Source organism: Trachypithecus francoisi, unplaced genomic scaffold (genome assembly GCF_009764315.1).
Source record: "Trachypithecus francoisi isolate TF-2019V2 unplaced genomic scaffold, Tfra_2.0 Lachesis_group8, whole genome shotgun sequence".
Lineage (NCBI taxonomy): Eukaryota > Metazoa > Chordata > Mammalia > Primates > Cercopithecidae > Trachypithecus > Trachypithecus francoisi.
This window is the reverse complement of record NW_022681473.1, coordinates 1,913,592-1,940,779: the sequence shown is the minus strand read 5'-3', so window position 1 is coordinate 1,940,779 and position 27,188 is coordinate 1,913,592. Positions and strand designations below refer to the sequence as shown.

The following is a 27,188-nucleotide window of genomic DNA, read 5'->3' as shown; positions in this document are numbered from 1 at the left end:
TAGAGCTATTTCTGATGGAGTCCCTGTGGAGGGAGGAGGCTGGGCTGAGGGAGGGGGTCCTGCAGGACAGGGGGCTGGGAAGGTGGGGAGAGGCTGCCGAGTGCCACTCACTATCCCCAGCTCTGGGCAGCCCCGGGACAGTCACATACCCTGGCCTCGAGGCCCAAACTGGCAGCTGTCTGCAGCCACAGCCTATGCCAGCCCAGGCCCAGCCAGACACCTGAAGGACCCACTGGTGCCTCGGAGGAAGCAGGAGAGGTCACATGGCACCATGAGCTGGGGCAGGTGTAGGGACCATGGCAGCACTGGGCAGGGCCTCAGAACCCAAGCCTTGGGCACCCTGGCCATAAGGCCCTGAGGATTGCAGCCCAAGAGGACCAGGGAACTGCAGGGCCACAGAGGCAGAGACCAGGCCAGGGTCCCCCTGTGGACCCTTAGCCCTCCCTCTCCCAGAAAGCAGGGCCGCTTGGCTGGCTTCCTTTGCTACAGACCTGCTGCTCACCCAGAAGGACCCACGGGCCCTGGTGATAAGGTCATTCTGCCTCCAGGTCCTTGGGGGTCCTGACATGGAGCCTCTTCTTCAGCACCCCTGAGCACAGGGTGGTTCTACTGGGCATTCAGCCTAGTGGGCAGACGAGAACCCCGGGGCTGCCTGGACCTACTGTGGCCTGGGAGGCCAGCGGGTGACCCTAACTACCCTGTGGCTGGGCCAACCTGCCTGCTACCGACGCCAAACCAATCTGCACCTTTCCTGAGAGCTCCACCCAGGGCTGGGCTGGGGATGGCTGGGCCTGGGACTGGCATGGGCTGTGGCTGCAGACCACTGCCAGCTTGGGCCTCGAGGCCAGGAGCTCACCCTCCAGCTAGGGACCTGGCCATTGGGGCAGCCCTGTCCCTGAAGCTCTGAGCTCCCCCCTTCCCCATGACCACATGAGCCCCCTCCACCCAGAGATGTCACAGCCCCCAGCTAGCCCCGCCTCCAGAGTGGGGGCCAAGGCTGGGCAGGCGGGTGGACGGCCGGACACTGGCCCCGGAAGAGGAGGGAGGCGGTGGCTGGGATCGGCAGCAGCCGTCCATGAGAACACCCGGCCGGCCCCTCTCGCACGGGTAGAGACAGGGGCGCCCTGCTGGAGCTGAGGTATGTGAGCTCGCGTGGGGCTGGGCCAGAGCAGGACCTGGTAGCCCAGCTGGGAGGCTGCCCACCCGTTGGCCATTGGCCAAGCTGTTGCCCTGGCCGAACCTGATGGCCAACAAGGTCGTAGGGAGTGATGGGCAGAGGCCCGTTCTGGGAAGGGAGGGTCAGTGCTCTGTGGGGGACCATGTGCTGGAGTGGAGGGCAGCAGGAGGAGTCCTTTGGTGTCCAGGGACTCCTGGAGCCACCCCAGCCTTCCGGGACTTGCAGGGCAGCTGGCACTGGCTGGTGCTAGGGGCTGAGGAGTGTCCTTTGAGAGGCCAAATTTTCTGTGACTTCTGTGCTGGGGGACTTCTGGCCTGAGGTCTCAGGAGAGGGCAAGGCTGCCCACCCGAAAGAGACGCAGCCATGGTTCACGGTACCCTCAGCTGCCCTGGGCCAGAGCTGGGGCCAGTTTTCACCTTGTTGAGACCTAGGACTCTGTCCCCCAAGCCTGTCTTCTCCAGCACCTTGACCCCACCCCCCACACACTGTGTCCTAGAAAAGGTGGACACGGGAGACCAGAGCCAGGGCAAGGGATCACCCCTCCATCCCCCCAGGCCCAGTGAGAAGCAGCTGGCCAAGGTGACCCAGGTGGCAGAGAGAGCATCAGACCCAGGTTCCTGTCAGGCACCACCTTGGGCACCGGTCCCCAGATGCCCTGGCTGGAGAGTGTGGATGCTCCCGGAGCCCCCAGGTCACCCCATGTGAGCCAGGCCCACAGAGCTTGGCTCTGCAACGCCTGCTGGGCCGCTGCCTATACTCCGCCCCTTCTGGGAAGCTAAAAGACAGCCCTTCAGTGTGCAGAGACCTGCCTGGCCTTGGAGCCTGGGCTCCACACGCCCACCGGGCTGGCAGGGCCACTCAGCCCCGGTGGTCACCCTGGCGTTGGGTGCATCTAACTGCTCTCCAGTCACAAGGCAACTGCTCCCCAAGGCTCCCCAAACCTGCCGGCCCCCCAGGAGCCTGTGCCCATTCCTGGAGGACTGAGGACAGCCTGCAGGCCATCCCGCACACAGCCTTCTGTCTGGGCATCCTGCCTTCACATGTGCTGAGCAGGGAGGAAACTCTTATACCACGTTCCTTAAGCGGAGACTGAAACCTGGAGCCAGGCACATGGCACGTGCCCCCACCCACCCAGGACACACTGCGGTGTGGCTGCCTCCAGGCTGGCTCCCTGGATTACGTCTGCTCTTGGCATGGATAACTGGCACCTTTGCCTGGCCGTTGGGGCAGTGTTTGCCTTCCCCTGTCGGCAGCAAATATTTACTGTCCTCCCTGTCTCCAGGCCTGAGCAGACCCTGGGGGGATAAGAGTGGACTCAGGGGTGCTGAGGGTACCCTCCTGCCCTTCAGGTCCTGGTGCCCAGCAGGGGTCCAGCCCAGGGAAGAGAGTGAGGCCAAGACAGGTGGTATTTAAGCCTGAGCTGCTGGGAAAGGTAGCCCTGGGCAGAACTTGGGCCGAACATTGGCCAGTGTCTGTCTCCAGCCAGGCTATGAGGTAGCTGGTTCCAGGATGGGCGCCTTTCCACTCCCAGCAATGTGGCCAGGAGCCGCCATTCACAGGTGCGACCAGCAGATGGCATCGGAGCCTCACTTTTGATGCACTCCAGTCATCAGCCACGGGTCCAGGCTCCGGCCGCCACCCAGGGTCTGAGCAGCTGCATCCTGCCCCTGCTGGGCACTCCCAGGGGCTCTGGGGCCTGTGGGGCCTGTGGGGGCCCTGCCGGACACTCTTCGGAGCTGTGGGGGACCCGGCTGGGCAATCTGAAGAGCGTGGGGCTTAGGAATGAGAGGAGGCATCTGATGATGATGAGGGGGTCCACCGAGGCCCCCGGCCTGCTCAGGTCCAGTCTCGGCCCCCAAGTCAAGCCTCAGGCCAGCCTCTCACCGGCCTGGGTTTCTCAGAGGGCCGGGATAAACATCCTGGGTCTCTAATATTCCGAGAAAGCCTCTGGTTAGACTCTGAGCCCCACCTGCAGGCCCTAGAATCACAGAGAGCCAGGGTGAGAAGACCAGGGGGACTCCGTCCCAAACTCGTCATGGCCGAGCCCACCGTGGCCGGAGGTGGACCAGGCTGTGGGTTTCGCTGAGGGTCCCCAGGGCCCCTGGGGGCTACTGAGGCTGGAGGCCAGCGGTGGCCAGGTGGCTCCGTCCCTCAGCCACTCCAGTCGGAAGGTCGAGTCCTGGTTCCCATGTGAGGAGGGGGCTTCAGGGACTGGGACCTGGGGGCACGGAAGGCCTGGAGCTGGGGTCCGGGCGGTTCAGGGTTAGTGTGTTCCCACGCTTCCCTCCGCCAGCGCCGCGAGGAGAGGGAGGTCCACTCTGGAAAGAATGTTTGGGGGCAGGGGTAGACAAGGTCTGGGAACGCGGAGATGACACACTGGGTTGCTGCCTCCGCACCCTCCGCCCTTCCTCCCACTATTGTTTCTGGCCTCGGCCGCAGGAACAGCAAGGCAGATTCCTTCGAAAGTGGGGCCGGCCGGAGGCGGTACCCCATCGTCCCTCTCGCGGCCCAGCCTTGCTGTGCTGGCGCCAAGCTCCCTGCTGGCCTCCCACCCGCTCCTCTGCGTCCTCAGCTCACTCCCCTGCTCCCAGGTGGCCCCAGTCCCCACCCCACCTCGCGTGGACTCCCCACTTCCTGCCCATCTGCTGCTGTCGGGAGATATCCTCCTTGACCCCAGGGACTGCTGAGGCGGCCTCCGAGCCTCCCAGTGTCCCTGAGGCTGCCCCTAGTAGCTGGCTTGGGGCTGTACCAAAAGGTCACCCCACAGTCCCCACTTTCCAAGGCAGGGAGATAGCAGGGATCTCAGGGTGCCCGTGGACCGAGGACTAAGTCAGCGTTGGGGTCCCTCAGGCCGAGGGAAAGCTAGGTGGTGCCTGCCGGGCTCTCCTCACCCAGGGAGGCTGAGAATGTCTAGACCCAGGTGGCTGTGACCCCGGGCAGTGTCACAGGGGTGCTGAGGCCTTGCCAGGGATGGAGAATGGCCTCGAGGAGGCCCGGCCCTGGGGGTCCACAGGCCTGTAGGCTTCGGGGAGGCTCTGCCCCTCAGCCCAGGCTGCTGAGTCATCAGAACCTCGGAGGCGCCGCGGGCCCCACATTCCGCCCAGGCCTCTCTCTGACCCCCTTCCCAGCCCATCTGTGTTTTTGGAAAACAGAGCCAGAGCCCCCCACGGCCCTGCCAACTTGTGGCTGCTCACGCTGGGACTCAAATCGCACCCTTCTGTCTTCAAAGTCCACCTTCACTTCAAAGCTCAGTCCCACCCCAGCCCAGCCTCCACAGGGCCACCAGCTGCCCACATCCAGGCCTGCAGCTGCCCAGTTTCGGAGGGACCTTGGGCATCCCCTGATCCTCTCTAGAGCGCAGGATCCCTGGCATGGGCCCATTACACACGGGTGGCTGGGCGGGTGGTGAGGACGGGGCTGGGAGGAGATCCTGGGGACCCCATGGTGGAGGCAATGAGGCTCCCAAACCCTGACTCCGGGGATGGCTGCTTGGTCTTCCATTGGGCCCTCTGAGCCCTGACCTCCAAGGTCCAAGGAAAGCTTTCCGGGGCAGGGGTGAGTGGACGGTGGGCTTCCTCCCTTGCCACCCAGGGGGTGGGCCCAGGGCAGACGCTCCATGGGCATTTCTCAACCTAGGCCCAGCTGTGGGGAAGGAGGGAGCAGGCGGCCAGGTTCCAGGTAGGGGAAGGGGTTGCCTGAGAACTAGAGGCGAGAGGGAGGGCTGGGGCACACCATGCCAGCTCCAGCTGCACCACCAGAGCTCAGAACAGAGCAGGCAGGAGCCAGCAAGCTGAGAGGCTTCCTGAAGGAGGTGTCCCAGACCCTGCCAGCACTGCAGCCTTAAGCATGAGTCCACACTGGGCTCCCACTGCCAGGGGCGCAGACCCAGCCCAGCACTGCCCATGCTGCCCTTGCCAGAGACCCATACGGAGTTAGCACCTGGGTCCTTCCCCCTGGCTGGGCATGGGCTGGCCCTGACAATGAGGAAGGGGTAGCTGCGGCCTCAAGGTCTACAACGGGTTGTGATCTGTGGGTTGCAAGAAGCCACAGGCCCTCGGCGTCCACAGGGCCAGTGAGTGTCACCCGGGCCAGTGTGGGGTTGAAGGGTGAGAGCTGGCAGGCGGGGTTGATGTCCTGGCTCTGCTGCTGGTGGCTGTGTGGCTTTGGGAAAGTCACTTAGCATCTCTGGGCCTTGGTTTCCTTATCGATCAGAAGGGAATCAAAGGAGCCCCTGCCTGCCTCGGCTGCCGGGTGGTGTAGCTCAGTGGTGTCTGTGAGCGGCAGGCCCTCGGGCAGCTGCGCCTCTGGCTTTAGCACACCCATGAGCTGCTTTCTGTGCCTTCAAATTACAGGGACAGTCCCGCGGGTGTTTCACGTCTGGGCACCACAGGCGAGGGGAAGCTGGCACGTCCTCCGTGGGAAGTGGCAGTGCCCATGGCTACCTGGCATGAACAGGATGTGTGGAACGGACCTTTCAGGGAGGAGCAGCTCCCCGAGGGAGGAGCCTGGGGCTGGGGTACGGAGGCCTCTGCACATCTTGGAGTAAAACAAGCAGGAGGGGCTGGATGCGGTGGCTCATGCCTATAATCCCAGCAATTTGGGAGGCTGAGGCTGGCAGATCACCTGAGGTTGGGAGTTTGAGACCAGCCTGACCAACAGGGAGAAACCCCATCTCTACTGAAACTATAAAATTAGCCGGGTGTGGTGGCACGTGCCTGTAATCACAGATACTCAGGAGGCTGGGGCAGGAGAATCGCTTGAACTTGGGAAGCAGAGGTTACGATGAGCCGAGATGGCACCGTTGCACTCCAACCTGGGCAACGGGAGCGAAACTCCGTCCCAAGAAAAAACAAAAACAAAGAAAATCAAAACAAACAAAAAAACCAGCAGGGGGGGCTCTGAGGTGCCTGCGACACCCAGGTGCAATCCGTGGTCCTGAGGCCCGTCATAGGGAAGGGGTTTTTGCAGCTCTTTCAACCCCCAGCCCAGCTTCCAAGGAAGCCCAGGGCAGGGAGAAACCTCAGCGGCACCATCAGAGCTCAGAACAGAGGAGGCAGAAATGAGCAGGGAGTGGGGCCAGGGAGGCTTCCGGGAAGCAGTGTTTCCTGCCTTGCTGGCACTGAGGTCTTGAAGATGGGTCCATACTGGGCCCCTGCTGCCAGGGATGCAGATCCGGCCCAGTGCTGAAATATGTGCTCCTGGAGCCTCCCTCCTCTTCATGAGCCACAGGCTGTGAAAACCCCAGAGTCCTCCCAGGCAAGTTTGTTTTGGTGGTGGTGGTGTTGTTGTTGTTGTTGTTGTTGTTGTCGTCGTTGTTGTTGTTTTGAGAGTCTTGCTCTGTCGTCCAGTCCAATGGCGCAATCTCGGTTCACTGCAACCTCTGCCAGCCAGCCAGATTTACTGGAGTAGGCGGAGGAGTGTTTGCAGAGAGATCTCCCAGGCTGCCTAGGCCTGCCGCAGAGTTGCTGTGCAACTAGGCAGTGTTTCTATATGGCCACCAAAAAAGGTTTCGGCAGCCGTGGGTAGGGGAGGCAGGGGCAAGTATCACTCGACGTCAGGGGGAGGATAAAACTGAACGTTTAGTAACATTGATTTTGTGCCAGAGGTGGCTACCCAGACCCATCCACTGAAGCGGTGAGGTTGGAAGGGAGAGGGGAGGCATGAGCAGGTCTGTCCAAGGTCGTTGGCAGAGCGGGGCTGTGAACTGGGTTAACCCCCAGGCCCCTCCTGCCCATCCGCCCTCCAAGCACTGATGTGTGAGTGGCACAGTGGGCCCCTCGGCCCTGCCAACCCCTCGGGCTGTGGCCCTATCGCCTTTGAGGGCCGGTCTCACTTCCCCTGGCCTTCCAGTACCTCGATGGCGTAGGGCTCTGGGGCCACCATCTGGTGTTTTCAGGACTAGGTTGTGAGTTACTTCCTCCTTTTCTCTCAATTCCCAAGATTTGGTAAAGCGGCCCTGTAGCCATGGTCATCATGGCAATATCGATTTATTGGAAAGCAAGGTGCTCTCTGAAGTTGTGGATGTAATTCTCACACGTGGCCACAAGGTGTCAGGCTGGGGCCAGATTTGGAAATCTGCGCTTTACAGGTGGAGCAGGGTGGGGCTGGGAAGCGAGTTAAGAACGAAATTCAGCCTCTCTGGGCTCATCCTAGGGACGCTGCCTCTGAAAGAGGATCCCAGCGTTCTACCCGGGGCCTCTCAGTAATAGATTTTATTTTCATGCTAATGTAGTAGTTTCCTCTCTTAGAACAAAACGGACGTTTCAGAAAGGTTTTTCCAGACCTATCCTGTGGCTTAGGCCTTAAGCTTTAGGCTGCTCACCAGGCCACAGGCCCCTGGCGTAGGAGACACCCAAAGGGAGGAATTCCCTCAGCGCGCCCTCCCAGTCCTGTAATGCCAGGACAGAAGCAGATAAGAGCCCCGGATCCAAACACAAAGGCGCAGAGCCCATGGCACCCCGACACTGTAGGGAGGTGTCCTAACTTTGCCCCCAGAGTCCCCCTCTAGAGTGCCCCAAATTGCGGTGCCCAAGACCTTTGGGTTATGCCACCGTAATTCTAGAAATGGCCGCCAGGTGTCAGCATAAGGCCACTTAAGACACTAAATGGCGACGGCTTGGTGTAGATTTCTGGGGGTTCCCAAGACTCTCAGGCATGAACAAGGGTGGGCTGAGCCTCTCCCAGGCCTAAGAGGCAGTGGAGCAAGGAGGATTTTCTATGTCGCGTCCCTCACTCCTGCACCACAGTTTTTGTCCGTTCTGCGGTCCCTCTCACCTGTCTCCATAAAGCGTGTGTACCCCTGACCTCTGCGCGGAAAATCTATGGAAGGTAGTGCTGTGGGATCACAGCTCTCGCACCCCAACTCACTGATCCCCAATGCCTCTAGTCCTGCCTCGGTGGCACCATGGCTTAGCTGCTCCCCGGGGGCCCTTTCTATCCTGACCCCTTCTCCCTGTTCTCCTTCTGTTCACACACCCTGTGTTATAAGATCCTGATGGGATAAAATAGCCCCGGACTAGAGTGAGCTCCTCCTGGGCCCATCCAGAGATGGAATTTCAATCCAGGGCAGAGTCTGGATTCAAGACACCATTGTGGGACTGGGAGGCTCCAGGTTTCAAGGACTTTGACCCGTGGGCAGCTTCCCTTTCAAAGGGTCCCCAGATTGAGGAGGTGCTTTCCCCTTAGCTGCCCACCTCCTCAACCTGGGGACCCTTCATTGGGGGGCATCCCATGAAATCACTTCATCTGGCTTGGCGTCAGTCCTTCACTCTCTCTAGGTCCATCTGCAGCTTGGAAAGTCCCAGCCAAGTGTCTCCAGAGGGCTCTGGCTGTCACTCTTTGCAACATTTGGGCATCTTGCAGCAGACGCTGGGGCCCACACATGCTACAGGGCCTCTAAGCTGTAGAGCTCCAAAGCAGAGCTAGAGCCAGCAGCAGCAAGGGCTGCTTCACGCTGACTTCCTTGTATCTTTGTTTTGTTTCTTTCCCTGAGTCTTTGTTTTGTGTCTTCTCTTCTTGCAGACTTGAGGAAGAGGTGTCAGATTCCCAGTGAGACTTGGTCTAATCCAGTGGGTGATTCTTTCTGAACCCTCCCTGAGCTGCTGCCAGCTCCGAGTCTGTGCTTTGGCTGGAAAGACTGTGAACCCATTCAGTGCTCTGGACCTGACAGGGCCATTAGCATCCCTCCCCACCCAAAAGCCAAGTGAAAAATCCCATTTTCCCTCCTCCCATGGGAGGACATGGCTCTGGGGCATCTACATCTTATTGGAGACATCCCCCAACACACACCAGATTTTAATCCCCTTCAAGTCTAACTCTCTTCCCTGTTGAAATCCTTGTTATCCCCACTAGATGTCCTATTCCTCCAGCTAATGGAAGGATCTAAGCTGAGGGCTTGAAAGAAAAAGGGAGAGGGGACAATTAAATCCCAACCCAGGCTAGTAAGCTAAATACCCTGAAGGTGGTTGGGGTGCATGGGTGTTGGGAGGGTGGGGACTGGTGGCTCTCTGGAAAGTACACCTCTTTGCCTCTTCCTGTGTCTCTGCTTTGTGCCTGGTCTTCCTGTAGGCTTGGGGAAGAGGTTAGAAATTTCCAGTGTGATTTAGTCCAATCTGGTGGGTGCTTCTATATGAACCCTCACCCAGCTGCTGTCAGCTTTGAGTCTGTGCTTTGATTAGAAAGGCTGCAAACCTGTCCAATCACCCCATTCAGGAAAGCCTGTGAGTGCCACTTGCAGCAGCAGCATTAGAACTTAGCCCCACACGTGGAGTGTACGAGGTCAGATCAGACATGAATAGTGAAGCGGAAATCCCCCAGCTGGGTCCCTTGCCCATGGAACATGGAAGGACATAACTGCACGGTACATAACTGTACTAGGAACACCTAAAATCCAATTTTTCTGCTCATTCTTGAACCCTGCTTTTTCCCCCTTATTCCGCCCCCCATTTTACCAGTGCCACGCCCACCAACATTCCAGGGTGTCAAGTAACTGCCAAGTGTCACTCTATGTAGAGCTACACCCACTCCCCACTACCTCCACATAGCCCCCACCTCCTGGCTGGCAGGGGGCTTCTGGCTTATGCCCACGCCCACAGGCGCCTTTCTGCCAGGTCGGGGGGGCAACCCTCCGCCCCCTGATGCACCATGCCCTGGTGCTGGAAAGTGCCTGAGCCAGCTGTCCCAGCGGCCTCAGCACTACCAAGTTGGCACAAAGCTCCCCAAATTTGGAGGGGCTCAGGGAAAGGAGTGGAGGGGATGAGGAGGTGAGGGGGAAAACCCATCATTTCGGTTGGCATTTGAGCAGGTGCCACGCTCAGCGGAGATGAGGCTATCCCATCTGTAGGGGGCTGCATTAACATGCACACTCTAAAAGTGCCCTTCGTTCCTCCAGCCTCGGCCTTGTCCCCCTCCTCCTCCTCCACGTCAACCTGGCCAGAGGGTCTGGACGCCACAGCCAGAACACCACCTGCTTTGGTGGCGACTGCTGATATTGGCCAGGCTGGCAGATCATCATCCAGGCAGTTTCGGCAGAGAGCCTTGGCCACCAGTGACTCCCCAGTCCTCTTTATCCACTGTCCAGGAGCTGCGGGGATTGAGCAGAGACTAGAGTACAGGTAACTGGGCTCCCATCCCTTGAGTGTGGGAGAAGAGCTGCATTTTGAGTGTTCAGGCGTGGGTGGGCCCAGAGCTTGGGGCAGCTGCCAGGATCCTGGTTTCTGAAGGAGGGAAGAATTTCTGCTGCTGGAGGGTCCAGGGAAGCCTCCTGAGAGCAGCCTCAGCTTCCGCTTCGGGGCTGGGGGGTGGCCGGGAAGCCTGAGAGCAGCCTCCGCTTGGCGGGGGGGTGGCAGGAAAGGCCATTGTGAAGAGGGTTCTTCTAGAGGACTGCACAAAGCCACTGAGGCTTTTGCAAGGAAAATAGGTTTTCCTTTACTAATTCACCAAGCAAAATGGGAGGGGTAGGGGAGGAGGGCCAGGCGGCTCTTCCCAGCGGGAACACACAGCTGTCTTCACAAGTGTAAAGGATAGAGTCTTTCTGTGTGAAAAATTTCCCCGTTGCATCCCCCACCCCATTCCCAGAGACAAACAGGAGACTTTGCAGAGGAGCCAGGGGCCCGAGATTCTGGTGCAGATATTTTATTTATATATATATATACACACACACACACACACACACACACACACACACACATACACCATTTTAAAAGTAAAGCTTCCCTCTCTCCCACCTCCCTATGCCTCCTGACCACCAGCAAGAAATTGGACAGGAGACTGAGGAGAAAGGCCGGGAGCGGGCAACAATGTCCCTCCATGTCCCCCCCAGGTTTAGCTTCTCTCCTTCTGACGGTGCACCTGGTCCCCCTTGCCACCCTCTCAGCCTCCCTGGTACACAGAGGGGCCTTGGGGCCAAGGCAGTTTCCCTGGGAATTCTCATTCATGCATGAAGTTTTTCTTTCTTGCGCCCTGGACCCAGACTCCTCAATCCACCCAGGGTGGTGTCTGCGGGGAGGGGATTCATTTCCCCAGGAAGCAGAGCCACCCCTCCCTCACTGGCCTTGTCATGGCAGAGCTGTGCATCCAGTGGCTTTTGCCGGGCCCCCCTCCTTGTCTCCTTCCAAGGTGGGAGTGTTTGGAGGTGGAGGAGGCTTTCATATTCTGTGCTGTGACCCCTCAAGGCAGGCCATTTGTGTGCAGCCCTCCACCCCCAGTGCCAGGCAGAAGCCCACCTTCACCCAGGAACTGGGCAGCCTGCCTAACAGGATTTCAGCCTCCCCATCAGCACCAGAACGCCCTTTCTAGGCAAACTTCTCACCACTTCTACCTTCCCTTGTACTTTGAAAAAGGGAGCTCTAGGCAGGGGAGGGGCTAGAGGGGGAGCTACTGCTCAAATCCTGACAAGGTGATCAGAAGGCAGCCAGGGTAGGGGGATGGGACGGGCGCAGGCTTGGTGTGTATGAGGGGGCTTTGCTTTTAAAAGAGATCGGCCGGGCGCGGTGGCTCAAGCCTGTAATCCCAGCACTTTGGGAGGCCGAGGCGGGCGGATCACAAGGTCAGGAGATCGAGACCATCCTGGCTAACACAGTGAAACCCTGTCTCTACTAAAAATACAAAAAATTAGCTGGGCATGGGTGGCAGGCGCCTGTAGTCCCAGCTGCTCGGGAGGCTGAGGCAGGAGAATGGCATGAACCCGGGAGGTGGAGGTTGCAGTGAGCCAAGATTGCACCACTGCACTCCAACCTGGTGACAGAGTGAGATTCCGTCTCTAAATAAATAAACAAATAAATAAATGAGGTAATCTCAGCAACATCTTTTTGCTTTTCCCCAGGGACCGAAGAGTCACCACCGAGCTTGTGTGGGCGGAGGTGAATTCCAGCCCCCAGCTCCAGGGCTCCGAATCGCTGCCGGCTCTGCCCCCTGCCCAGCCTGCCCCACAGCCTGAGCCCCAGCAGGCCAGAGTGGCCAGAGAGCCCAGTCCTGAGGTGAGCTGCTGTGGCCTGTGGCCCAGGCGACCCCAGCGCTCCCAGAACTGAGGCTGGCAGCCAGCCCCAGCCCCAGCCCCAACTGCAGAGGCAGAGAGGTGAGTGTATCAGGCACCCTGAGGCCTGGCAGAGAGGGCCACAGGCTCTGTGCAGGAGTCTTCGGACTGTGATTGCCCGTTTCTGCAAGCAGCTGTGGCTCAGAGAGGCTGGCGTGGATTCTGAGTCACACAGCTGGGATCTGGAGCTCTGTGGTTGGCTCCAGGTGTTTCCTTCTAGGGGCCAGAGCAGGTGTGGGCAGAGCAGGCTTCCTGCAGTCTCCACAGCACGGAGGTCCTGGCGGGGGAGCTCCTGGGAGAGGAAAAAGAGCAGAGAAGGGGAGAGGGGCAAGGAGAGAGCGGGCAGCCAAGAGGGAGAAGATAGGCAGAAAGTGGATGGGGGGGGGAAAGGGAAAATATACCAGTTAGGAATAATCTGGAAACCCAAGGAAAGCTGGGCTCTGCTGGGGACTGTGAGACCCCTGGGTTCTCCCTGCTCCAGGCTGCTGGCCGTGGGGTCTTGCACCAATAGCCTAACCTTTCTGTCTGTCCCTATTTGTCAAAGTGGGTGACAGTCTCAGGCCGCCTGGCTGTTCAGAATTGAGACAATAACCAGAGGCCTTCTGAGCAAAGGGCCTGAGGGGCTCCGGCGTCAGGATCCCATTGTGGTCAGGAGCCTGCGGGGCTTCCTTTGTGTGAGGAGGGTGGAAGGTGGCTAGAAAGGCCCAGCCAGTGGCCTCTGCCTCAGCCGGAGGGAGCTCTGTGGTGGTGGCATTACCCATTCACTGGTCAGGCACTGGGGTGATGGGGGAGGCTCCAGGACTTGGGGAGCATTGGAGGTGGAGGGACGTGGATTGGAGTCTCTGCACCTGCCCCATGACAGGGGCCTCCCTCGGGGTCTGCAGGGAGGGACCCAGCAGTGGACTCTTCAGGCTAGTTTGCCCGTCCCAGATAGAAGCCAGGAGTGTTCTTTCAAAGCTGTCTTTAGCTTAGACACTCAATGAAACAGTAACACAGTGGCGCTGTCTCAGTGCTTTGGAGCATGTACCGTCTGAATCCCTCTCCCAGGGCCCTCTCCCAAGCACCCCAACCTGGACGCATATCCCCCACGTACTTTTGGCTTTGGGTGGATTGAGCAGCCTTTGGGTGGTCTGTGCTGTCTGGCGTGGAGGCTTCCAGTTTGGGTCCTCTGTCCGACTTCCCAGGCCAGCCGGGCTGACGCCAGCGAGCGTGTCCTTCGCCAGAGAGGGGAGCGAGCGCAAGGTCAGCGCCCTGCAGGGGGTGACGGAGGGGCGCTCTGAGGACCCTTGGAGAAAGGAACTGCGTTTGTAAACTGCTGGGCTTGGTCCCATGGACGGGTGAGCGGTTAGCTCAGAGCCAGAGCCCGGGTGGAAACGGGAATGGGAAAGGCCCACTGCAGGGCGGTGAGCCAAGGGATGTGCAGCGGCCACAGGCTGAGGCTGGGGTATGGGCCAGGCTCCGTGGGTGAGTCGGAGTCCTTGAGGGGATGTTCATTCTCTGTGGAATTTGGGTTTGCCAGTGGAGAGGAGACCAGCACTGCCCTGGTGAGGTGCTGGGTCAGGGCTGGGGGAGGGCGCTGCTTGGGGCTAAAGTTCCTGCCAGCCAAGCTCTGGGCGGGAGGAGACCCCAGCCCCCTCCTAACATCCTTGGACTGCTGGTGGGACCCTTCCTACCTCCGGGGGCTGGAAGTCATAGGGAAGGAGCCGGTCTTGGGGAAGAATCCGGATGCTGGTCGTGGCTAGCGGGGAGCCGGTGTGCTTTTGGAGTCCCAGGGTGACCCGGGTCTGCCCCAGCCTCCAGCCTGCCCTGGTCACTTTTGACTAAATAAGGAGAGCACTCAGCAGGCAGCCCGGTGAGGGACGGGGAACGTGTGTGTCCCCCTACTCCCCCACCTGCTCCTCCCTCCCTACAGGGCCACTACACCCTGCTGTGGACACCCCAAGGTGACCTCAGCCTTCTTCCTACCTCAAAAAGTCCAGGCCTGTGTCTCCAAGCATGAGTGGTAGCTCCTTGGGGGAAGGCACCTCTGCAGGGTAGAACAAGGGGAAGAGACTCCCAAACAGGTCACTGGTGTCATTGTCCCCAGCACCCCCAAAGAGGAGGAGAGCCCACAACTCGGAGCTGGGGCTCTCCCCCAGTGCCCATCCTGTCACCAGCCTGGGAAGCAGGCGTGGAGGAAAAGGAGCGGGGAGCCCAGAGCTGGCCCTGGGGGCCCTGGTTTTGTCAATGACAGGAGCCTCAGCAACCTAGTCTGTGCTCCCAGGATCCAGGTTTGCAGACAGGCACTTCTCAAATGCTCCTCACCTCCAAATCTACAAGTCACCTTGCAGAGGAAGACATCAACACAGTTGGGGACTCTCTGCTGGAGGCTCCCTGTTCTATAGACACGGGCCGGAGCGGCCAGAGAGCTAGGGACACGGGGAGGCTGCAGAAGGCTGGTGGGAAGGGGGGCAGTGATGGGTGGGGGGAGACGGACCAGATGTTCTTGGAATGGGACTTGGGGGTGATTGATGCAGACAGAAATTTGAAGGGAACATTCCCATGTGTCTTGTGCTCTGGGTGGAAAATGGACTGTTTTTCATGGTGGGGGGGTTCTCTCCGTCTTGCCAAGCTAATGTGGAAGAGATGCCTCACCCTGTCCAGCTCCCCACACCTGTCCAAGGCTGTGAACTTCTGCCTCCCCAGTGCCAGGCTTTGAGATGCCCCCCTTCTAGCGGGGGTCCTCCATTGGGGCGGCAATGGGGACAAGCAGTGCCCACTGTACTTGCCCCAAGATCCCACACCATTCTGCTGGTCCCCAGCGGTGCCCCCTCTCTGGCAGTCCCCCCACCCACCCCACAGGTCCCCTTAAGGCCACTGCCCCATCGGCCGACATTGCCCAACGCCAAGGGGTGACCTTGTTCCTGCTGACAGTGCGGTTGGGCGCCTGCACGCGGGTTTAATATTTGCCTTTAAGGAACTGGGCTTTCCCCAGCCTGAGTGGACAGGCTTTCTCTGAAAATTCGCTTGGAGAGAACGAAAAGAGACGCCTGGCACCGCAGCGGCGTGCAGTCCTGCACCCCCCTCCCCACCGGCCCGTGTTTCTCATTTTCCTCCCCACTTCCTCTCCTCTTCAGTGTTACCCAAACAAAACTGGCTTCACCCTTGTTTGGTGCTGGCGAAGGCCCGAATGGCGCGCGCAAAGCTCCGAGGCGGGCCGGGGGTGGCCGCCGGGGGTGCTCCGGGCCCCCAAGCCAAGCCGGGGACTAGCCTGCCCCCGGTGGCGGCTCGGCCGCGGCTTCGCCTAGGCTCGCAGCGCAGAGGCGAGTGGGGCGCAGTGGAGAGGGGAAGCCTGCGGACCTCCCATGCGGGGACCGAGCAGGTAGCTGGGAGTTCCGGGAGCTCCCGGGAAGCAGCGTCCTGGTCGCTCCCTCGCGGCCTTTGGGTTTCTTCCTTCCACCCAGACGCCCGCTAAGCTCGGGCTGCCGCCACAAACGCGCTCTCCGTGTGGAGAAGGCAAAGAAAAAGAAAAGAAAGAAAGAAAGAAAGAAAAAACCCAAAGAACGAAAAGCAGCATTTCAGCCGGCCGTGCGCGCCAGGGCGCTCCGCGCTACCTGCCCGCGCCGCCCGCGCTCGCGTTCCCCGGGGAGGGCGCCAGTGCTCCGCGCGCGCCCCAGTCAAGGTGAATCCCGGGCAGCGCCTTCCTTCCGCGGCCCGGGAAGCTTGAGCTCAACAATTAGCCCTTGATCCTCGGGGAATCCCAATCCACGGAACAACTTCCCTGCTTTCCCCAAACTCGGACATTTTACTTGTTCTGGGATCCTCTAAATTTAGGCATTGCTTCCCAAGCCTTCCAAATATATTCAGCATTTCGACGGGTCACAAGAATTTTCTTGGACATTAATTTCCGGGGACGTCAAAACACACCAGCCCGGGCTGGCTTTTCCAGACTTACACTATGTCGCCTGGGTCCCCAGATTTGCTTTCTTCCAGGCTCTGGACAGTTTTATACACCCCTCCCCAGGTCCCACAGATTTACAGACTACTAACCCGGGTTCCCTAATGTTAAAGACGAAGCCCTTGGTCCGTGGTGGTCGCGCTGACCGATTTGTCCGGCTCCTCAGGATGTGGACAGTGCCCATTCCACCCTTAGACATTGTTCCCCAAACAAGTGGAACTTCCCCCCATAATCTTGAAAATTAACTCCAGGGTCTCCTAAGCTTACTGTTTCCCCCACATTTCCGCCCCATTCCGCGCCCCCACCCCACCCTTCCCGTTCACCTCAGCATGGGACATTTACTACTTAGTTCCGCAAATCTGTTCGCACTAACCTGGGTTCCCTAAATTTTACACGTTGAATCCCAAGTCCCTCATGACACTGAGCAGGGCTGGAAGGTTGGAACCCTCAGAGTATGAAAATCGCTTCCCATACCTTCCCCCAAATTCGGGCATTACACCCAGAGCACATTCAATCCTTTTCCGAATCATAAAGGACCTGCCCTCTGATTGCCTGAGTTTCATAAAATGGAGAGATTTTCCCAATGATTCCCAAAACCTATTGAGAATGTTGTGGGTGTGTGAGTCACAAAGCTTTGCGGCATTAATGTCTATGGCTCTATAGACTGCTTGGCCATGAATCAAGTCCGTTAAGTGTAGACACTGCCACCCAGGTCCCTGGAACACACTGAGCAGTTACCAGGAGGTGCTCAAGTGTGACCCAGGATTCTCCAGGTCCCCAAATCACACAGGGTCTCATGGGTCCCTCTGGGCTAAATGAAGCACAAAAGAACCCCTTGGACAGAGGCTATTTTTATTTCTGTTATGCCAAGTGTTGCTAACGGCCCCAGTTCCCGAACATTCTGAGCATTTTCTCTGCATCACAACGTTGACTATTAAACAATTCTCTAGGTCCCAGGAGCGTTGTCACAAGAATCTTGCTTTTCCAAAATTCAGGCATTGGTCTGAAACCCCAATGGCCAGGATCACACTGGACCCTTTTCCTGGTCCCCCATACTTGGATGTTCTGGACGCTGCTCTCCAGGCCCTCTAGAAACATTCAGCATTGCCCTCGGGTCAGAGGAAGGCACTGATTTCTTGGGCTCCAAACAACCCACTGAGTCATCTGAAAGTTAAGCAATATTTCCTTCAAACACACTGTACACTCCCTATCACAAAATCTGAAAATTCCTAAGTCCTAAGACCTAGGAACTCTGAATCCTCTTTCTCGAAAACATACCTATCTAAAACGTACAAGTCCTCCAAGGACTATGAGTGACTTCCCTAGATCTTTAGATTCAAAAATGATTTTCCTGGAGCTCCCAAATTGAGGTATCGTCTCCCAGCCTTCCAAGCAAATTGAGATTTTTCTCCCTTCACAAAAACGATTGAGGTATTTTTTAAAATACTGATTTATGAGTCTCCTGACTTTATGATCCCTGCCCTGGGTCCCCTACATTTAGAAAATGTCCCACAGACCCCCAAAGCACACTAAAAAATGTCCCTGGGTCCCAGAAATCCCAGGCATGAAAAAACCTGTGACCTGTAAGTTTCCTAGCTACTAACCAGGTTCCCAGACATTTAGATATCAAATCTCCATTGGGTAATTTCCATGCGCCCCAAAAACCTGAAACATGTTTCACTGGGGCTTCCCCAAATGCAGACACTGTCCAGGAAAATATATAGTATTTTTCTTATGTACTGAAAATAAACTAATGGAAATCATTTAAAATTTGACATAGAAAAAGAATCCTGATTTTTTTGGTTTGTTTTCCCCAAATGTACTGATCACACTCCAGGCTCCCCCAAAATTTAGACAGTGCTTTCTTCCATCTCTGAAGGGCATTAAAACGTTTCCCTGAAGCCACAGTAATTATGAAAGTTATTTTTCTCCGCATGCTGCCAGCGTCCAGGCCACTAACTTGTATTCTTAAGATGTGAAAATTAATCTCAGCTTCCCCCTAACACACCAAGAATGTGTTTGGATCCCCTTGCTTTCATCTGCCAATTTTAGGCAATGTGCCTCTTAGGCAAAACTCCCAATTTCATATGGAGAATTTCCTTTAACTACCCCTTCTCAAAAATTGGTCTGGGATTTCCTGGGTCCCCCAAGCTAGCTGGCCCCTATTTGAGACCTCTTTCTCTATGTTCCCAATTGCATGGAGCAAGTTCCCTCATCCCCCAAACCTGTAATCTATTTTTCTGGAGTCTCAGGTTTAGTCATTAATCACGGTTCCCACATTAACGGAGTCCCCGGGGTCTCCTCCTCCAGGACACCCATTCGCTAAGCCCGCAAGGCAGAAAGAACTCTGCCTTGCGTTCCCCAAAATTTGGGCATTGTTCCCGGATCGACGGCCGCCCACTGCAGCTTCCCCAACCCTGCGCACAGCGGGCACTGGTTTCGGGCCTTTCTGTCTCCTACGAAGTCCCCAGAGCAACTAGGATTTGGGAAATTTCTCTAGCGTTGCCCAAACACACTTGGGTCGGCCGCGCGCCCTCAGGACGTGGACAGGGCTTCCCTGCGTCCAGGAAAGCGACCGGGCATTGCCCCCAGTCTCCCCCAAATTTGGGCATTGTCCTCGGGTCTTCCAACGGACTGGGCGTTGCTCCCGGACGCTGAGGACTGGCCTCGGGGTCTCGCTCACCTTCAGCAGCGTCCACCGCCCGCCACAGAGCGTTCGATCGCCCGCCGCCTGAGCTCCTGGTGCGCCCGCGATCGCAGCCTCCAGCCTCGCGGTGAGCTCCCCGCCGCGCCGGTCCCCGCCGCCTCTGCGCCCCTGCCCGGCTCCCGGCCCTCATCTGCTGCTGTCCCGCCGGTGCTGGCGCTCGTATCCGGCTGCCGCCGGAGAGGCCGGCGTGGGGCACGGGACCCGGCTGCGGACTTGAGGCTTGGCGGCTGCGCTCGCTCCGGCTGGGCGCCCCGAAATCCGCGGCACTTTGGTTTGCTCATTGCAAAGATCTCATTTGTGGGGAAAGAGGCTGGAGGGCCCCAAAGTGGGGCGGGCAGGGGGCTGCGGAAAGGGACGCGGAGGAGAGGCGCGCCCGCCGGGCGGTAAAGCGTCTCTAGCCCGCGGGCCTAGGACTCCGCCGGGAGGCGCGCGCGGAGCGCGGGCTAAGTGATTGATGGCGGAGCGAGGGGGGCGAGGGGGGCCCGGGGGGCGCGAGTTTCCGCCGGCGGCCCCTTCCCCTTGACCAGGCTTTGGCGGCGGGGGTCTGGTGGGGTGCGGGATTTTGTGCGTGGTTTTGACTTGATAAAAATCACAGTGCTTTCTTACATCGTTCAAACTCTCCAGGAGATGGTTTCCCCAGACCCCCAAATTATCGTGGTGACCCCCGAGACTGAACTCGCGTCTATGCAAGTCCAACGCACTGAGGACGGGGTAACCATTATCCGGATATTTTGGGTGGGCCGCAAAGGCGAGCTACTTAGACGCACCCCGGTGAGCTCGGCCATGCAGGTAGGATTTGAGCTGTGTTTCCCGCCCTGATTCTCTCTCCTTTGGCGGCCGGGCAGGCTCCAGGCCTGGCCCAGATTCGGCCTGGCCCAGCCGGCCTTCCGTGCGTCCCGCACCTGGCGGGGGCTCCGGGGCTCCGGCGCGGCACCGGGGGGCGCTCGGGATCTGGCTGAGGCTCCAAGCGCCGCGTGGCCGGCTCCTCCTGCTGGGGCAGGTGGCGGCTGCGCGCCCCGCCCGAGGCCAGGGGCCCCCTCCGCCGCAGCAACCAGCAAGGATCCCCGGATCCAGCCTCGAGCCACCTGCATCTGCATTCAGACGGGGCGCACCCGCAGTGCAGCCTCCTGGCAGGGCTCTGGGAGCCCGCCTGCCCCTGCCTGCCCGGAGACCCCAGCTCACGAGCACAGGCCGCCCTGGCACCCCAGAAACCCTAGATGGGGCCCCGAATTCTCTAGAACGGGCATTCAGCATGGCCTTGGCGCTCTGCGGCTCCCTGCCCCCCACTCAGCCTCGTCCCCGCGCACCCCCCAGCCCCCGCGACCGCCGCCCCCCACCCCCGGGGCCCCAGGGCCCCAGGGCCCCCAGCCCGCACCCCCCGCCCCGCGCTTGGCTCGGGTTGCGGGGGCGGGCCAGGGGCGGGGCGAGGGCTCGGAGGGCGCCCATTGGCGCGGGCGCGAGGCCAGCGAGGCCCGCGCGGGCCCTGGGCCGCGGGCTGGCGCGACTATAAGAGCCGGGCGTGGGCGCCCGCAGTTCGCCTGCTCTCCGGCGGAGCTGCGTGAGGCCCGGCCGGCCCCGGCCCCCCCCTTCCGGCCGCCCCCGCCTCCCGGCCCACGCCTGCCCGCGCTCTGCCCACCAGCGCCTCCACCGGGCAAGGCGGCCCCGCGTCGACGCCGCCCGCTGCCTCGCTGCTGACTCCCGTCCCGGGCGTCGTCCGCGGGGTCGCGCTCCGCCGGGCCTGCGGATTCCCCGCCGCCTCCTCTTCATCTACCTCAACTCCCCCATCCCCGCTTCGCCCGAGGAGGCGGTTCCCCCCGCAGGCAGTCCGGCTCGCAGGCCGCCGGCGTTGTCACCCCCCCGCGCTCCCCCTCCAGCCCTCCCCCCGGCGCGCAGCCTCGGGCCGCTCCCCTTTCCACGCTGCGTCCCGGAGCGGCCCCGGTCCCGCCACTGCCTGTCTCCCTCCCGAGGCCCGGGCTCGCGACGGCCGAGGGCTCCGTCGGCCCAAACCGAGCTGGGCGCCCGCGGCCCGGGTGCAGCCTCCACTCCGCCCCCCAGTCACCGCCTCCCCCGGCCCCTCGACGTGGCGCCCTTTCCTTCGCTTCTCTGTGCTCCCCGCGCCCCTCTTGGCGTCTGGCCCCGGCCCCCGCTCTTTCTCCCGCAACCTTCCCTTCGCTCCCTCCCGTCCCCCCCAGTTCCCAGCCTCAGACTCCCTCCCCCCCTCACGCCCGCCCTCTCGCCTTCGCCGAACCAAAGTGGATTAATTACACGCTTTCTGTTTCTCTCCGTGCTGTTCTCTCCCGCTGTGAGCCTGCCCGCCTCTCGCTGTCCTCTCTCCCTCTCGCCCTCTCTTCGGCCCCCCCCTTTCACGTTCACTCTGTCTCTCCCACTATCTCTGCCCCCCTCTATCCTTGATACAACAGCTGACCTCATTTCCCGATACCTTTTCCCCCCCGAAAAGTACAACATCTGGCCCGCCCCAGCCCGAAGACAGCCCGTCCTCCCTGGACAATCAGACGAATTCCCCCCCCCAAAAAAAAAGCCATCCCCCCGCTCTGCCCCGTCGCACATTCGGCCCCCGCGACTCGGCCAGAGCGGCGCTGGCAGAGGAGTGTCCGGCAGGAGGGCCAACGCCCGCTGTTCGGTTTGCGACACGCAGCAGGGAGGTGGGCGGCAGCGTCGCCGGCTTCCAGGTAAGCGGCGCGTGCGGGCTGGGCCGGAGCCGGGGCTGGGGCGGCGCGGGCTTGCGCCGGACGCCCGGCCCTTCCTCCAACTGCACCCGGCCCGGGCCTGCGGGTCTCGGCGGGGCGGCTGAGCCCGGGGAGGAGGAGGAAGACGGGCGGCTGCGGGTCCCGTTCCCTGCGCGGAGCCCCGCGCTCACCCTGGCGGTGGAGCTGGGGGTGGGGTGGGGTGGGGGCGTCGGGAAGGGCCGAGGGAGGTGTGAGCTGTCTGCAGGGGCGACTTCCTGGTCGGTCTGTGGGTGCAGGGGGTGCTGCCGAACATGTGTGATTCGTGCCTTGCGGGCCCTCGCCTCCGGGGTGCTGGGTAACGAGGAGGGGCGCGGAGCCGCAGAAGCCCACCCTGGTATGTTGACGCGGTGCCAGCGAGACCGCGAGAGGAAGACGGGGTGGGCGGGGCCAGGATGGAGAGGGGCCGAGTTGGCAGGAGTCATGGCAGACGCCACATTCGCGATATCTCCCCCACACCCCCTCTGGCTCAGTGCGCAACATTTCCAAACAGGAGTCCCGGGAGAGGGGGGAGAGAGGCTGCTGGTCTGAGGCTAAGAAGGGCAGAGCCTTCAACCCAGAGAGAGGCCGGGGCCCCTGCCCAGTGGGCAGCGTGGATCTTTCCATACAAGGAGGTGGGAAGGAGAGCCCCCCTTCACTGCCCTGTGCAGAGATGAGCTGGGGGTGCAGGATGGGAGCCCATGGCACTTTGCTACGGGATGGTCCAGGGCTCGCGGTTGGGGGTGCAGGAGAGAAGAGACTGGCTGGGAGGAGGGAGAGGGCGGGAGCAAAGGCGCGGGGGAGTGGTCAGCAGGGAGAGGGGTGGGGGGTAGGGTGGAGCCGGGGCTGGGAGGAGTCGGCTCACACATAAAAGCTGAGGCACTGACCAGCCTGCAAACTGGACATTAGCTTCTCCTGTGAAAGAGACTTCCAGCTTCCTCCTCCTCTTCTTCCTCCTCCTCCTCCTGCCCCAGCGAGCCTCCTGCTGAGCTGTAGGTAACCAGAACTGTGGAGTGAAGACCCCGCTGCCATCCCACTCCAGCCTGAGGCAGGGCAGCAGGGGGCACGGCCCACGCCTGGGCCTCGGGCCCTGCAGCCGCCAGCCTGCTGCCTCTCGGACAGCACCCCCCTTCCTCTCTCTTCCTCTGCCCCTACCCCCACCTGGTCTCTGCTTCCTCACCTGCTCCTTCCCTTTCTGTTCCTTCCCTTCGGCTCCCTCCTTGCCCAGCTCAGGGCTTTTCCTGGGCCCTCACCTGCTCCGCACCGCGGCATGCCTCCTGCCCTGCTTTCTGCCGGTCCCCTGACCCGGACCTCCAAGTTCAGAGTGGTGGGGCTTATTGCGGAACCGCGGCGAGGGCTTGAGTGGCCAGCTGGCCGAGTGTGCTCTTAGAATTTGGAAGCGGGTGGCAGAGGGGGCGGTGAGGGGACTGGCTAGGGTCCAGTCAAGGAGATGACCAAGGAGGCTTTCGGATCGTCGGTGCGGCTGCCCACTGCTCTTTAGAGAGGGCATGCAAACTTGTGCTTCTGTCCCATTGCCTGCTCAGTCGCTCACATAATTTATCGCATCAAAAACTACCCTGGGTCTGTGGAGGGAAGGCTGGGGCTGCCCGCCTGGAGGGCTCCACCTTCTGCAGGGGCAGGGCCAACTTGCTGTGGTGGCCCCCGGCCTCCCACCCCCGAGTTGGTTAGGGGCCCTGTGGCCCTGCAGCCTGTGGAGGGGGTGTGTCCTAAGACTGGCCTCCCCTTCCAGATTGCACTCAGGGGAACCTGTTGTCTGACTTCCCAGGTGGCCTGAGCTGGTCTCTCCAACTCTCACGGGGAGAGTTTGGTAGCGCAAATGGGGAAATGTTCTGGAGGCCCCGGCCTTACTGGTTTGATTTGAGGCCTGGAAAGGAGGCTCTGGGCTTGTGTGTGTGTGTGTGTGTTTGGAGGTAGCCAAAGCAGACTGGAGTTGGAGAACTGGGTGACTGGGAAAGCAAGGTTTTTAGAAGCATGGGTGATGTGGTTGTGCTAACCACTGGAGTCCTGAGCCAGGCCTGGCTCAGCGGCAGACTGGAAAGGTGGAAAAGCCAGGGGAGGGGGTGGGACTGGCCCAGCAGGACCGGCCTGCTGCTTTGAGGGGGATGGTCCTCCTGGACCCCCCCTGCTCAGCTGGTGGTTGTGGGGAGGAAGGGACTGGTCCTCTTGGATGCACATGCTCTGTGGGGTGGGGCTGTCTGCCATCTTGGCTGGCGCTGGAGGCCTGAGAAGTGGCGATGGGCCCCTGGGCTGGCCCTGCTCCCATGGTGTCATAGGACGGAGGCCAGGTCGGGTGTCCAGCCTGGGCCCCTGCAGCTGTGGGTGCCGCCGAGCTCCTGCAATAATGACCACGGAGATGGTCACTCCTCGTGTAAAATGACTAGTGCTTCTTGCAAATCGAAGGAACTGGGCTCTTTCTGTGTGCTTCCAGACACTTCAGTCTCCAAGCGGCCCTGCGCCCTCAACTCGGCATTGTGACCTGTGTGTCACTTTTGTAATGAAAATAATGTTTATAGGAAAACCATGCTTTAAATTTTCAATTGAATTTGTAGGTTGGCCAACGGCCTCTGGTTTGGGCTGGGGCTTGGCCTGGCTGCCACGCTCACGCCACTTCTCTCCCGCCCCCAGATACCAATGGGAATCCCAATGGGGAAGTCGATGCTGGTGCTTCTCACCTTCTTGGCCTTCGCCTCGTGCTGCATTGCTGCTTACCGCCCCAGTGAGACCCTGTGTGGCGGGGAGCTCGTGGACACCCTCCAGTTCGTCTGTGGGGACCGCGGCTTCTACTTCAGTAAGTAGCTGGGAGGGGCTTCCTCAGACCTGGTCAGGCCCCTAAAGTGACAGGTGAGGACGCTCAACCTCAAGCCAGGGGAGCACACTCCTAGGTCAGCGGCCCAGCCCCCTGCTCGGAGATTCTGACCTTCCGGCGGAGTTTCTGAGAACCTACAGGGTCCCAGGGCATCCACACCAGCTGACTTTCCCTTCACACGCCTCCTTTGAAGGGTGGGCCAGAGGTGTCCCCTAGACGTCGGGGGCACTCATGGGGGTCTCCCTTGGCGTCAGAATTTCTGTTGGGGGCCGTGAGCTCCCGCTGCTGGGGCGCCACACCCCTAGGGCAGGGCTTCAGGCTCTGGAGGAAGAGCCTGCCTTTCTTCCCGCACCTTTTGGACATTTTGACAAGGGATGTGCATTCAGTGAATGATCAGAATTAAAATCAGTAAAGTGATTTATAGAATTAAAATCAATAAAACAAGTGCAGTTGGTGGGTGGCAGGGGTGAACGGTGCATGCGCCTCCTTGGGCCCCAAGGCCGCCATGGAGGGTGCCCACCTGCTGACCTCAAGGACGCTTCAGCCTTTCCTCATGTTTCTCTCTTGGTTTTCCGGCCTGGGGGTTGGCAGTTGGGTGCACAGCTCATTGTGCTTGAGACCCCGCCCCCAGATGGGGGGCTGGGTGGATGCAGAGGCAGGCATGGTGCCTGGGCTTGCCTGACGGGGCAGGGGAGGGGCCACTTCTCGCTGGCCGGGACCACACGGCTTATTCCACCTGTCACTCACCACGTGACATCTTTACCGCCACTACTTACTCACGCTGTGAAATGGGCTCTCAGGATGCAAATGCACTTCAAAGCTTCTCTCTTAAAAGTTCCTGCTGCTTGACTCTGGAAGCCCCTGCCCGCCCTGGCCTCTCCTGTGCCCTCTCTCACCTGTCCCATTTGAGGATAGGAAGTGGCACTGCAGGGCCTGGTGCCAGCCGGTCCTTGCCCAGGGAGAAGCTTCCCTGCACCAGGCTTTCCTGAGAGGAGGGGAGGGTCAAGCCCCCACTTGGGGGACCCTGTGATGGGGCTCCTGCTCCCTCCTCCGGCTGATGGCACCTGCCCTTTGGCACCCCAAGGTGGAGCCCCCAGTGACCTTCCCCTTCCAGCTGAGCGTTGCTGTGGGGGAGAGGGGGAAGACGGGAGGAAAGAAGGGAGTGGTTCCATCGCGCCTCCTCACTCCTCTCCTCCCGTCTTCTCCTCTCCTGCCCTTGTCTCCCTGTCTCAGCAGCTCCAGGGGTGGTGTGGGCCCCTCCAGCCTCCTAGGTGGTGCCAGGCCGGAGTCCAAGCTCAGGGACAGCAGTCCCTCCTGTGGGTCCCCTGAACCGGGCTCACATCCCACACATTTTCCAAATCACCCCAGTGTGGGCCTTTGGTCCTGGTGGTGTCTGTCTGGCCATGGGACCAAGAGCTTGTGCCCATTTTTCATCTGAGGAAGGAGGCAGCAGAGGCCACGGGCTGGTCTGGGTCCCACTCTCTTCCCCTCTCACCTGTCTTCTTCCTGGGACGCCTCTGCCTGCCGGCTCTCACTTCCCTCTCCTGACCTGCAGGGTGGCCTCCTCTTTCCAGAGCCTGGCCTGAGGGCAGGGGTGGTTTGCTCCTTCTTCAGCCTCCTGGGGCAGGGGGCAGCGCGGTGCTAACACGGCTCTCTCTGTGCTGTGGGACTTCCAGGCAGGCCCGCAAGCCGTGTGAGCCGTCGCAGCCGTGGCATCGTTGAGGAGTGCTGTTTCCGCAGCTGTGACCTGGCCCTCCTGGAGACGTACTGTGCTACCCCCGCCAAGTCCGAGAGGGACGTGTCGACCTCTCCGACCGTGCTTCCGGTGAGGATCCTGGGCCCCTTCCCCGCTCTCTAGAGGTAGAGACATAGGGCTTTGGGCGCCCAGCATTTCCTGTGGCCTCTGGGACCTCTTGGCCAGGGACAAGGACCCGTGACTTCCTTGCTTGTTGTGTGGCTGGGGAGCAGCTCAGACGCTGGCTGCTTCTGTCCCCCTGCCTGTGGACGTTAGCTCGAGTCACTGATCAGTCCCAGGGGTGACCTGTCAGGTCAGGCGGGTGGCTCAGGCGGAAGAGCGTGGAGAGCAGGCACCTGCTGACCAGCCCCTTCCCCTCTCAGGACAACTTCCCCAGATACCCCGTGGGCAAGTTCTTCCAATATGACACCTGGAAGCAGTCCACCCAGCGTCTGCGCAGGGGCCTGCCTGCCCTCCTGCGTGCCCGCCGGGGTCGCATGCTCGCCAAGGAGCTCGAGGCATTCAGGGAGGCCAAGCGTCACCGTCCCCTGATTGCTCTGCCCACCCAAGACCCCACCCACGGGGGCGCGTCCCCAGAGATGTCCAGCAATCGGAAGTGAGCAAAACCACCGCAAGTCTGCAGCCCGGCACCACCACCCTCCAGCCTCCTCCTGACCAGGGACGTTTCCATCAGGTTCCATCGCTAAAATCTCTCGGTTCCACTTCCCCCCGGGGCTTCTCCTGACCCCAGTCCCCGTGCCCCGCCTCCCCGAAGCAGGCTACTCTCCTCGGCCCCCTCCATCGGGCTGAGGTCCACAGCAACACCTTCAAACATGTACAAAATCGATTGGCTTTAAACACCCTCTATACACCCTGCCTCCAAATTATCCCCAATTATCCCCACACATAAAAAAATCGAAACTTTAGACTAACCCCCTCTCCCCCCACCACAACAACCCTCTTAAAAATAATTGGCTTTTTAGAAACACCAGAAAAGCTCAGAAATTGGCTTTAAAAAAACAACAACCAAAAAAAAAAAAATCAATTGGC

General features: G+C 60.2%; 1 protein-coding gene and 1 pseudogene across 5 annotated transcripts; one reads left to right on the top strand and one right to left on the bottom strand.

Moving 5' to 3' along the window:
* The first annotated feature begins 1,012 nt into the window (after positions 1-1,012).
* IGF2 (insulin like growth factor 2) lies at positions 1,013-27,188 on the top strand. 5 transcript variants are annotated; one of them, XM_033206814.1, is made up of 6 exons: positions 1,013-1,138; positions 10,068-10,290; positions 12,000-12,251; positions 24,223-24,385; positions 26,080-26,228; positions 26,522-27,188. In XM_033206814.1, exons 4-6 carry the CDS (start codon positions 24,229-24,231, stop codon positions 26,756-26,758), a joined length of 543 nt encoding a protein of 180 aa, XP_033062705.1. In that variant the 5' UTR covers positions 1,013-1,138; positions 10,068-10,290; positions 12,000-12,251; positions 24,223-24,228; the 3' UTR covers positions 26,759-27,188. The 5 variants fall into 5 exon arrangements, with proteins under 5 accessions (XP_033062705.1, XP_033062710.1, XP_033062706.1 ...); XM_033206819.1 differs by lacking the exons at positions 1,013-1,138; positions 10,068-10,290; positions 12,000-12,251 and adding an exon at positions 19,478-19,642; XM_033206815.1 differs by lacking the exons at positions 1,013-1,138; positions 10,068-10,290; positions 12,000-12,251 and adding an exon at positions 20,392-21,543.
* Positions 11,990-19,469, bottom strand: LOC117081141 (annotated as a pseudogene).